We start from the raw sequence: 12669 nt of genomic DNA, 5'->3' as shown, positions 1-12669 counted from the left end.
CACAGTAACTTGCGTGCTATTACTGTTCTTGTGTCCGTTTTACTTTCTCTTCTTTCCTTTTCTTTTTCTTTTTCTTCTTCTTTGTTTCTCTCGGAATTTTTATGTGTGCATTTGCTGTTGAGTGTGCTTTGCTTCTTTCTTTTGTTCTTTCTGTTTGCTGGTGGTGATGGTGGTGGTGATGATGGTGGTGGTAGTAGTAGTAGTAGCAGCTCATCACCATCACCACCATCACCACCGTCACCACCAGCATCATCACCATCACCTCATAAACACCTCACACGTTAATGAATCACGTGACTGGATACTTCCTTCCTCTTCCTCCCTCCCCCCCTCTCTCTCTCTCTCGTTACCTCCATTAACATTATACACCCTTTCCTCTCACTTCTGCCTCTCCTTGTACTGCCTCCCTCCTGCTCTCCCTCCATCCTTCACTCTCACTTCCTCTCCACGCTTCCTCAGGGCCGGGCAGTGTGCTGGGCTGGGTTACCGATTCCAGGCTCCCGAGCACTTAGCCAGCTGCCGCGGAGGAAAGGAGCGAGGGAGGGGAGGGAAGGCAGGAGGGAGAAAAGGAAATTGACAGAGAGGGCGAGATGAAGACGAGATGAAAGGAAATGATTTGAGGTTATATTAGTGATTATTATCATTATGTTTGTTTTGGTATTGTTATGGGTGTTGATGGGTGTGAGGGTGTGACAGCGGCCCGCCCAGCCTCGCCCCGCCCGTCTCCCCGCCCACGCTGGCCCGGCAGGACGCGAAGCTCACGAACAAGTTGACTTTTGCCGCTGGAAATGGCGACCCACTTGTTGGCATCACCGAGAGTAGCAGCCCGGCGAGAGGGGGATGTTGCCTCCTTGCTTTATATAACAGACTTCGTATTTTTGTTTTGTTTGTCGTCTTATTCTTGTATGCGCGGGGTTATTTTGGCTCACCTGCGTGCGTTTAGTGCGAGCGTGGGCGGGTGGGCGTGGTGCGGGCGGGGGCGTGGCGGGGAGGAGCAGAGGTGTGTGGCTGGCGAGCGGTGGCGACAGGCAAGGCTGGGAGGAGGGAAAGAGAATCCAGGCGATCTGCAGTGAGGCGAGCAGTCTGGTTCAGGGCAGTGGAGGGGGAGGGTGTATGTGTCGTGGATCCCGCGTGATGTTTGTGTCAGTGGACTTTCGCCACGCCCTTGTCGCTTTGCCAGGAGCCAGTGCCGTGGTGCTTCGTGGCCTCGCTTCACAATAGTTCCTCGTGCGTTACCCGAAGGAATAATCCATGTCCGTAGCGCGGTTGTGGTGTTGGTGTTGGTAGTGGTGGTGGTGGTGCAAGCATGAGGTGGGAGTGGTTACTGTTGCTGGTGGGGATGGTGGTGGTGCCTGCGGGGGCGTTCGTGGCGGTGGTGCCCGACACTTCAGCCGTCGGGGACATCGTGTTCCACGCGGGCATGGACGGACCCACCCACTATAAGCTGGACTCGCGGCGGACTGCTTCCTACGTCCACAAACTGTTCCACGTGGATCGGCGGACAGGCGCCATCACCAGCAAGCGTACGCTGGACTGCTCGGGCACCTTCTACACCAACCCCGTCACGCTGTGGCTGGAAGCGTGGTCTGACCGGCCTGGTGCGCCGCTGGACTACGCCACCGTGCCCCTGCGTCTGGTGCTAGCAGGGGACGCTTGCCTCCACCACTCCGCTGTGCTGGAGCGGGAGGTCACGTCCTGGATAGACACAGCAGCATTTTCTCTGCCCCTGCCTGACCCCGACCCCTCTGACCCCAACACGCTGTGTCTGCGCCGCTCGCAGGTCATCCTCAGGGTGCCTGATCTGCTGCCGCGTTCCCTCCACACCTGCAGGCTGGACTTCACCTCCGTGTCCGACCACCGCGTCACCATCGAGCCCACGGGCGGCGACCTGGTGAGCCTGCTGGACACGTGCCTCTCGGGGGTCACCAGGATCAAGGTGGGCGTCAGGATGACCTGTCCCGAGCTCAGGTCGCCCTTTGACCATGACCTGATGCTGGTGTTGCACAACGCCGTGGACGCGGGCGATGAGGGCCACATCCGACGCATCAGGCGACAGATGCAGACCGCGGCGCCGTATTTCGAGCGCACCCTGGAGATGGCACACGTGATGGAGGAATCAGAGAAGGGCACCGCGGTGACGACGGTGACGGCGACGGATCCTGAGAGCGCACCCCTCACGTACTCCATTGAGGCGGTGCTGGACGCTCGCTCGCAGCGAATGTTCGCGGTGGACCCCGCCAGCGGCCTCATCACCACCAACACGAAGCTGGACCGTGAGCTGGTGGACGTGCACTACTTTCGCGTGAAGGCTGTGGACAAGACCTCGTCGCCGCCGCGCTCCGCGACCACCACCCTGCAGATTATCGTTGACGACGCCAACGACCACGCGCCAGTTTTTGAGCGCGAAGAGTACGACACGGCGGTGCGGGAGTCCATCAGCGTGGGCTCCACCGTGCTCACCGTGAGGGCCACGGACGAGGACTCGGGGCCCAACGCCGACCTGCGCTACACCATCCTCAATCCCACCGGCGCCAACGAGGTGTTTCGCATTGACCCGAAGTCCGGCGAGCTGTCCACCCGCCTGCCGCTGGACCGCGAGGAGCACGCCCTCTACACCCTCACCGTGCAGGCCGAGGACGAGGGCGCCGCGCAGCACCGCCTCACGGCCACCACCCACGTCACCGTCACCGTCCTCGACGAGAACGACAACTACCCGCAGTTCACTGAGCGCACGTATACAGTGGAGGTGCCCGAGGACATCAGCGCCGCGGCTTCGCCGGTCATCGCGCACATCCAGGCCAGCGACGAGGACGGCGGCAAGAACGGCCAGGTGCGCTACGCCATCATCGGCGGAAACACGGCTGGACACTTCACCATAGATGGCCTGACGGGCGAGGTTCGCGTTGCGTCGCCGCTGGACCATGAAACAAATCGGCAGTATCGCCTGGTGGTGCGCGCCCAGGACGGGGGATCGCCGCCCCGCTCCAACACCACTCAACTCCTCGTCAGCGTGAGGGACGTGAACGACAACTCCCCGCGCTTTTACACGCCCCTCTTCCAGGAGACCGTGCAGGAGAACGTGCATATCGGTTATTCCATCGTACGCGTGCAGGCCTTCGACAACGACGCGAGGGACAACGCCCTGCTGACCTACAGCATCGAGGGCGGCGGCGAGAACCTGCCCGTGGAAGTGGAGAAGGCGGCGGGCTGGGTGGTGACGCGGCGCGAGCTGGACCGCGAGGAAAACCACCTATACACGTTCACGGTGGTGGCGCGGGACCACGGGGACCCACCACAGTCTGCCTCTGCCACGGTGGTCCTGCAGGTCCAGGACCAGAACGACAATGACCCGGTCTTCGAGTCCAAGAACTACAACGTGTGTGTGAGCGAGAGTGACTCGCCTGGTATGCCTGTGATCAAGGTCACGGCCACGGACAAGGACGAGAACCCCCGCCTGCACTACGCCATCACGTCTGGCAATGAGCGGGGTCGCTTCTCCATCACTGCGCAGAGTGGCAGAGGCCTGATCTCCCTCGCGCAGCCCCTCGACTACAAGCAGGAGCGGAAATACATCTTGACGGTGACCGCCACGGACGCCGGCGGCCGCTACGACACCGCTAACGTGTACGTCAACGTGAGCGACGCCAACACCTTCCCGCCGCAGTTTGACAACACCCCGTACTCCGCCACCGTGTTCGAGGACGCGCCGGAGGGCAGCACCGTCATCATGGTGGCGGCCTCGGACGGCGACACGGGCGAAAACGCCCGCATCACCTACTCTTTGAGCGGCGACACTGTGCCAGAGTTCGTCATCCACCCCAGCACGGGCGCCATCACCACCAGCAAGCCGCTGGACCGTGAGGTGCAGGGCGGCTACCTCCTCACCGTGACGGCGCGTGACAACGGCAACCCGCCGCTGTCAGACACCACGGACGTGGAGATCACGGTGGTGGACGTAAACGACAACCCACCAGTGTTCAGCGAGTCCTCCTACCGCGCCTCGGTGTCCGAGGACGCCGGTGTGGGCGCCTCCATCGTCCAAGTGAAGGCCAACGACGCCGACGCGGGACTCAACGGCAGGGTGAAGTATTCCTTCGAGGGCGGCAACGACGGCAAGGGCGCCTTCTCCATCGACGAGACCTCCGGCGTGGTGAGGACCGCCCGCGTGCTGGACCGCGAGACCGAGCAGCAGTACTCGCTGGTGGCCGTGGCGCTGGACCACGGCGCCCCCGAACAGTCCTCTACCGTGACAGTGACGGTGGACGTGCTGGACATCAACGACAACCCGCCCATGTTCGACACGGACCACATCCAGCTATACATTGCAGAGAACATGCCGGTGGGCTCCACGGTGGGCGAGGTGCGAGCCAGGGACCCGGATGCGGGCTCCAACGCCCACATCCAGTACCGCATCAACGGAGGCCCCGACGCCAAGAACTTCATCATGGTGGCCCACCCCAACGAGGGGCGCGCCGAGCTGGTGACCCGCATCGACCTGGACTATGAGTCGCCCAAGAAGAAATACCAGCTGAACGTGCAGGCCACCTCGGACCCGTTGCGCTCAGACATCCCCGTCACCGTGCACGTGGTCGACACCAACGACAACGCGCCGGTGCTCTCTGACTTCCGCATCATCTTTAACAACTTCAAGAACCACTTTCCCACCGCGCCCATCGGCCGCGTCCCCGCCGTGGACGCCGACGTGACGGACCAGGTGAGTGGCGGCCACCCAGGTGGATGAAGACATCAGGAGGGCGTGCGGCAAGGATAATTACCCTCGCTCCTCCTTCCCTCATCCCTCCTTTTCTCCCTCCACTAACCACCGCGGCCTGCAGCCCTCCTCCGCCGCCTAAATTAACATATAACAGCGACCGCCGGACCCCACACACACACACACACACACACACCGCCGCCATGCCGCCTCTCATACCACCGAAACACACACACACACACATACACACACATACATTTAAACTCCCCTTGCACCCATTACCACATAAGACATGCCCCGCACAGAACGTCCCTTGCACACCTTAACCCTCACACCGGCGCGGCGACACCCACTCACTCCACTACGTCCAGGCCATAAGCTCCCATCACCCCTTCCCTGCGTCCCTCACCCACACGCCAGCGAGAGTAAGACATTCCGCGGACAATGGAGAGCGGGTCAGGCCAGCCTCTAAATTGATGTCTTTGTGGGGCGGGGCGCTGTGGACCTGCCAGCTTCTCAACGGCTGCGTAAAGTTCAAGGCAGGGGTATTGGGGGTCCTAGGGGTGTCCTTGGGGTACAGGAAGGTTCTTGGGGGGGGAGTAGAGTCCTGGGGTTTGCGTCCTTCTCCCCCACCATGTCCGCCTCTTCCTCCTCCTTCCTGATTCTTTCTCTTTATCCACTAAGTCCTGCTCTCTCCCACACGCCTGTTATCTGATGGGTTTTGCTTGTAGGTATGTGTCTGTATGTGTGTGTGTGTGTGTGTGTGTGTGTGTGTGTGTGTGTGTGTGTTTACCAGAAGGAGGCAACATTGGACTGTTAGGAGTGAGAGAAGCCTCGTCTCTCTCTCTCTCTCTCCTCTCTCCCTCTCTCTCTCTCTCTCTCTCTCTCTCTCTCTCTCTCTCTCTCTCTCTCTCTCTCTCTCATCCACCCACCCACGAACACATACACACACACACACACACCCACCCACTCTCAGCCACAACCACCAACCACACACACACACACACACACACACACACACACACACACACACAGCAGGAGGCAAGACAGCAACTACCGCCCTGCCTCCGTTACTTTCTCCGGTCTGGCAGTGGCGTGGCCGAGGCATGATGGGCGAGTCACTGGAAAAGAGAAGTATGTTCCCAGCCTCCCCTTGCGGCACCCCCGGTGGGACCCTGGCCACGCGGGACCTAAGGGAGCTACTGGTGGCGCCCCTGGGGTCTGCGTGTGTCCCTTTGGTGGGGTTGCAACAGCTGCGGGAGAGAGAGAGAGAGAGAGAGAGAGAGAGAGAGAGAGAGAGAGAGAGAGACGAGAGAGAGAGAGAGAGAGAGAGAGAGAGAGAGACTGAAACCATCTTTTTACTAGTTTTACGATGAAAAATGAATAATTAAACATAAACAGGAAGAGGAGGAGGAGGAGGAGGAGGAAAGGGAAAAAAAAGAAAGAGGAAGAGTAGAGGAACTGAAAAAAGGAAGAGCTGAGGGAAAAGAAAGAGGACAAGAGAAAAGCAAAACTAAACAGAGAAAAAGGGAAAACATAAGAATATACATGAAGGGAACAAGAAAACGAAGTAAGCAATTAAAAAGAGGGAAGAAAACAAATTAATAAAAAAAAGAAGGAACACGAAAATTAAAACAAGAAGGAACACAAAGGAAGACCAAACAACGGTAGACCAATGAACCATTACGAGACTGTTTATGAAAGAAGAGGAGGAAGAAAACGGGAGGAGGAGAAGTAGGAGGAGGCGAGAAAAGGTGATTAATACAGGCCCTACTAACACTACTAAGGCCGGGAGGAGCGGGAAGACTAAGAGGAAGAAGCTGGGAGAAGGAGGCAGCGTGAAGAGCAACTGGTTAATAATACAGATCCATTAACACTTCTAAAAACGGGAGGAGGGAGAGGCGGGAAGAATTGAAGCCACATGTCCTGCTACCACTATAAAAGACGGGAGGAGGAGCAGGAAACACCCATATACCACCATATACTTACCCTTCTCTTCTCTCTGTAGTGACGGAAGGCGGGAGGAAGTGAAGGCGGGAGGAGAAACTGGAGATGTTTGATGACTGGAAATTGAGGAGGAGGAGGAGAAGGAATAAGAAGATGAGAAGATAATCATTAATGACCACACGAGAGAGAGAGAGAGAGAGAGAGAGAGAGAGAGAGAGAGAGAGAGAGAGAGAGAGAGAGAGAGAGAGAGAGAGAGATCGTATTACCTGAACCCCTTTCTCTCCCTCCATTCGCCGAAGAGGTGAGAGAAGGGAGGGACAGAGGGGAAGATAATGAAAAGGGGAGAGAGGGAGAGAGAGGGGAGGAGGAGGAGGAGGAGGAGGAAGAAAGGGAGGTGAAGAGGACAAGCGAAGAGGAAGAAGGAGAAGTGAAGAAGAGACAAGACGTGCAACTGTGAATAGGGAGGATGTGAGGATGTGAGGATCGTGAGAGAGAGAGAGAGAGAGAGAGAGAGAGAGAGAGAGAGAGAGAGAGAGAGAGAGAGAGAGAGAGAGAGAGAAGGATACGAGGTGAGTGTGCTACGAAGGAGGGGGAGGACAGCTCAAGTTACTGTCACCACGAGAACGGAAGAGGAGGAGGAGGAGGAGGAGAAGAAGAAGAAGTAGGAGAAAGAGGAGGAAAGCGAAAGGTGTCGTGCGTGTTCTGTAAAGAAAGAAAAAAAGTTTCCAAGAATAAAATACATGAGAGAGAGAGAGAGAGAGAGAGAGAGAGAGAGAGAGAGAGAGAGAGAGAGAGAGAGAGAGAGAGAGATCAACTTCCAAGAATCGTTCAATGGAAGAAGAAAACATAGGAAGTGATTCATTAATACGAGAGAGAGAGAGAGAGAGAGAGAGAGAGAGAGAGAGAGAGAGAGAGAGAGAGAGAGAGAGAGAGAGAGAGAGAGAGAGAGAGAGAGACCTAAAATAGCGAGAGGAAAGAAAGAAGGAAAATTATATTACTGGCTTGGGAGCTTTTAAGGGGGAGAGAGAGAGAGAGAGAGAGAGAGAGAGAGAGAGAGAGAGAGAGAGAGAGGGGTAAAAGAGGGCGCCGCAACGAGCTGGTGGAAGACAAGGTGGTCGGGAGTGGATTGTTAAGACTTAATCATTGGTTCCTCCACTTCGACCACCGCCATTGTTCTCCTCCTCCTCCTCCTCCTCCTCCTCCTCCTCCTCCTCCTCCTCCTCCTCCTCCTCTATAATAGTTGTTCCTCCTCTTCCGCCTCCTCCCCTCCCTTCCTTCCCTTACTTACTTCCTCCTTGTCTTATATTTCTCTCTCTCTCTCTCTCTCTCTCTCTCTCTCTCTTGGGTGCACGTGTTTTAGAGTGGAGCTTCTTTTGTTTGTTTGTTTTGTGTGTGTGTGTGTGTGTGTCTGTGTGTGTGTGTGTTCTTTTTGTTTTTGTTTTCGCGTTTTCTTTTCTCGTTGTTCTTTTGTTTTTTGCGCCCCTTTTTTCTTTTCTTTTCTTTTTCGTCGTTAATTTTTCTTCCTGATTTTTTTTTATGTTGTGTTTGATTTGCGTTTTTTTCTTTTCTTGTATATTTTTTTCTTTTCCTTTTCATTCATATTTCATTTTCATATATTTCTCTTTTCCTTCTGTTCAATTATCGGTTATGTTTATTAGATTATCCCACAATACTCTCTCTCTCTCTCTCTCTCTCTCTCTCTCTCTCTCTCTCTCTCTCTCTCTCTCTCTCTCTCTCTCCTGAAGATCAAAAGTGCACCAGGGTCAGTTCTCTCTCTCTCTCTCTCTCTCTCTCTCTCTCTCTCTCTCTCTCTCCTGAAGATCAAAAGTGCACCTGGGTCAGTTCTCTCTCTCTCTCTCTCTCTCTCTCTCTCTCTCTCTCTCTCTCTCTCTCTCTCTCTCTCTCTCTCTCTCTCTCGACACCTGCTCAACACACCGGTAGCATTCTTTACCTGGCTGCGTGACACACATGTTCAGTCCCTCTAGACACAAAAACCTCCTTCCGTCTTCCTCTTTATTACAAATTCAAGTTATCGTGAAATATATATGTTGTTCTTGCTGTTGTTATTATCATTATTATCATTCTTCTTTGCTATTTCTCCTCCTTTCCTTTCCTTTCGTGTGTGTGTGTGTGTGTGTGTGTGTGTGTGTGTTAATCGCCTTTAGTGGTAATCAGGAAATGAAAGAAAGAGAAGAAGAAAACAGTGTTGCATGAAATTTATAATGCATGATGTTAACTTGATGAAACAAAGGAGAGAGAGAGAGAGAGAGAGAGAGAGAGAGAGAGAGAGAGAGAGAGAGAGAGAGAGAGAGAGAGAGAGAGGTGTAGTAATTGACTTCACGTGTTTCAGCTTAACCTCAGATTGATTGTGAAACGGTGAATCATTTTGTAATCATGAAGTTGTAGATAGAGGAATAATTATTTGCATTATTATCATTATTATTATTATTATTATTATTATTATTATTATTATTATTATTTATTATTATTATTATTATTATTATTATTGTTATTAGTATTATTGCTAGCTACACTTACTACTACTACTACTACTACTACTACTACTACTACTACTAAACAAACAACAACAAACTGTAGTCATATTACTTAAACAAGAGAACATGAAATCTAATATAGTATGCAAATGAATTAATCATGAAAAACACAAAAAAATTAATATATAATACTCTTACTACACACACACACACACACACACACACACACACACACACACACACACACACACACGCACACGCACACACGCTAATAATTATGAAGCTACGAGGCAGAAGACAGGAAAAGGCTGTTAGAGAGAGAGAGAGAGAGAGAGAGAGAGAGAGAGAGAGAGAGAGAGAGAGAGAGAGAGAGAGAGAGAGAGAGAGAGAGAGAGGCGTTCATATTGTCTTGTGTGGTTTTACTTTTTTTTTTTTTTTGAAAGAGAAAAAAACTTATGTTATGAGAGAAGTACGAGAGGAGGAGGAGGAGGAGGAGGAGGAGGAGGAGGGAAAAAAATGTTTGTGTATAATATTACTCATTTCCTTTCCCTTTCCTTCGTTCATTTCTTTCATTTCCTCTTTCCTTCTTTCTTACCGTCATACCTTTATTTTTCTTTTCATTTTCTCCTCTCCTCTGTCTCTTTTATCACTTCGCTGCAGTGTCATTCGTTTATTTTCTTTTTTTTGTGCTTTTTCTTGTTCTTTTCTTCCTCTTTTCTTTCATTCCTTTTTTTTTTTTTTTTATCTTTAGTCTCCTTTCACATTGTCACTTGTCACGTGCCAATTTTTTCATTCCCTATTCTCCTTTCTTCCATATTTCCTTAATTTTCCATTCATCCGTAAATCTATCCTTCATTCACTCTCTCATTCACCTTCTTTCGTGTATTCCATTTCTCTTTTCACATTAGCAAAGCGCTCATTTTAACTTCTCTTATTTTTTTTTATATTTTCATTTCTTTCTTATTTCCAACTTACCTTCTCTTCTTACCCTCCTTACTATCTTATCCATCTACATCTACACAAATCTTTAACCCAGAATACACCCACGATAACCCATACCCCACCCATTTACCCATTTACCTACCCACTTACCTGCCCACCCACCCACCTCGCCTCGCCCCCACGTGCCCTACGACCGTCGCCCTGTGTGTCCCGCCTACCTGGATCCCCCGCCCACCTGTCTGATACCTGCCCCGCCCTGCCCTGCCCTGCTCTGCCACACCACACCCTGTCCAAGTCATGCCTTCCTTTCACAGATTCGCTTTCCTTAGGCCACTTCGTTAGCCTGTCTCCTCCCTCTTCTCAGGGTCGCTCGCTCTCTCTCTCTCTCTCTCTCTCTCTCTCTCTCTCTCTCTCTCTCTCTCTCTCTCTCTCTCTCTCTAATCCTGGTAGTGGTGGTGGTTGTCTTTGTTTTCTTCTTATTTTGTTTTTGTTCTTGTTCCTCGTCTTTTTCTTCTACTTTTCTTTTTTTCTTGTTCTTCTTTTCTTTTTCTTATTCTTTGCTTGTAGTAGTAGTAGTAGTAGTAGTAGTAGTAGTAGTAGTAGTAGTAGTAGTAGTAGCAGCAGCAGCAGCAGCAGAAACAATAGCAGCAGCAGAAGTAGTAGTAGTAGTAGTAGTAGTAGTAGTAGTGACCAGGATAATAATTACACTTTAGTAGTAGTAGTAGTAGTAGTAGTAGTAGTAGTAGTAATAATAGTAGTAGTAATAGTAATAGCAATAACAACCAGAATAATAATTACACATTCGCCAAACAATTTCTCTTCTCCACAACACTGAGAACGTGAAAAAAAAAAGTTAATAGTCACATTTCACTCCTACTAATACTTACAATTTTAAGTATATCCATTCATAATACAAGCACATATTACTAGTGAAGAGATGGAAGGAGAGGAGCAGGAAGAGGGGGAGGGGGAGGAGGAGGAGTGATGAAGATAATAATGGTAATAATAATAATGGTCGTAGTAATGAGCAGAAGAAGAAAATCAGGGAGAGAAAGTTGGTATAATTTCACATCGTTGCAGTTCAATTAATCTGCATCTCTCTCTCTCTCTCTCTCTCTCTCTCTCTCTCTCTCTCTCTCTCTCTCTCTCTCTCTCTCTCTCTTTAACTTTATCTTCATTTTCCTCTTCCGCTTTCCATCGTTTCCCTTTTTCATTCCTCTTCCTTTATATTTTATGCCGCTTATTCTCTTCTCTTTTATCTCTTCCTCCATTCATCAAATCCTCGTCATTCTCCTCATTCTCTTCCCATTCTCTTCTGCTTTTCCTTTATTCACCTTTTCTATTTAAGCTGTATCAGTTCCTCGTCTCTCCTCCTCCCTTCCTCTCATTTGTTTTTGTTTTATCTCTTTCATTCAGCGTTTATTGTAGTGTGTGTATTTCCTTTTCTCTCCCCTTCCTTCGCTTCTCCTTCTTTATCTCTCTCTCTCTCTCTCTTCCTTTATAGGTTCGTCTATTCTTTATTGCAATTTCATCTTTTCCTTTTGCTTTCTCTCGCTTCTTCTTTTCTTTCTCTCCATTTTTGCTCTTCCTTTCTGTTCCAATCTTCCCCTTTCTTCTTTTCTTCTTCTCCCTCTTCCTATCTTTCCCTTCTTTTCCTCTGTTTCCTCCTTCCCTTCCCTTCCCTCTTTCCCTTTTCCCTATCATTCTCTCTTCCGTTTCCCTCTTCATTTTCTTTCCTCTCCCATTCTATTTTTCTTCCCCCTATCGCCTTTCCTTCCCTTCTCTCCTTCTCTCCCTTTCATTCCCTTCCTTCCATTCATTTTTTGTTTCCTTCCCCTTTTTTTTACAGCAACACTAAATTTTCTGTCCCTTCTCCTTCCCCTTCCCTTCCCCTTACCTTTTCTTATCCTTCCCTTGCTTTCTCCCTTCTTCCATTCTCGCCATTCACTTCCCTCCCCATGTCTCTCAGTCTCTCGGGCTCTCGGTAAGTCAAGGCCACGTTCTAAGTCTGGAAGGCAGGTGTGGTTTTTCAATAGTCATCTGATACCCTCGTGAATCTTAACCTTGTTCAGCTCACACGGAGAGGAGGCGACGTGTCTGTGTGTGTGTGTGTGTGTGTGTGTGTGTGTGTGTGTGGTTAGGTTCACTGCCTGAATGTGTCTAATTCATTTACGTTTTCTATGTTGTTTTTGTTTCCATATATGTGGTGTTACTATTATTGTTGTTGTTTATGTGTGTGTGTGCGTGTGTGTGTGTGACTCACCTTAGGGTTAACTGAACTCAAAGAGGAAGAGGAGGAGGAGGAGGAGGAGGAGGACAGGGAGCGTAAAAAGGATTAGAAGTAATATGAGGAGGAAGAGAAGGAGGAGGAAGTAATGGAGAAGGAGGAGGAGGAGGAAGAAGAAAATGAGGAGGAAGAAGAAATAATGGAAGGGGAGGATAAAAATAAAAGCAGACGAAGAAAAAGAGAGATCAGAATAGCGAAAGAGATAAAAAGAGAGAGAGAACATGGGAAGATAATTAGAAAAAAAAGACAAGAATGAAAACACTGAAACATGACATAAGCGTAATGAA

General features: G+C 50.6%; 1 protein-coding gene across 1 annotated transcript in view; it reads left to right on the top strand.

Annotated features, from left to right (window-relative positions):
• The first annotated feature begins 1054 nt into the window (after positions 1-1054).
• The window catches only part of LOC135106037 (protocadherin-like wing polarity protein stan), a 17791-nt gene continuing 6176 nt past the window's right edge, over positions 1055-12669 (top strand). The window contains exon 1 of the mRNA XM_064014831.1: positions 1055-4714. Coding sequence (XP_063870901.1) covers positions 1307-4714 — 3408 coding nt within the window. The 5' untranslated portion in view covers positions 1055-1306. The remainder of the gene's footprint in view (positions 4715-12669) is intronic.

The sequence above is a fragment of the Scylla paramamosain genome, chromosome 12 (genome assembly GCF_035594125.1).
Source record: "Scylla paramamosain isolate STU-SP2022 chromosome 12, ASM3559412v1, whole genome shotgun sequence".
NCBI classification, from domain to species: domain Eukaryota; kingdom Metazoa; phylum Arthropoda; class Malacostraca; order Decapoda; family Portunidae; genus Scylla; species Scylla paramamosain.
Note: the sequence above shows the minus strand (reverse complement) of the source record. Positions and strands in the feature narration are given on the sequence as shown.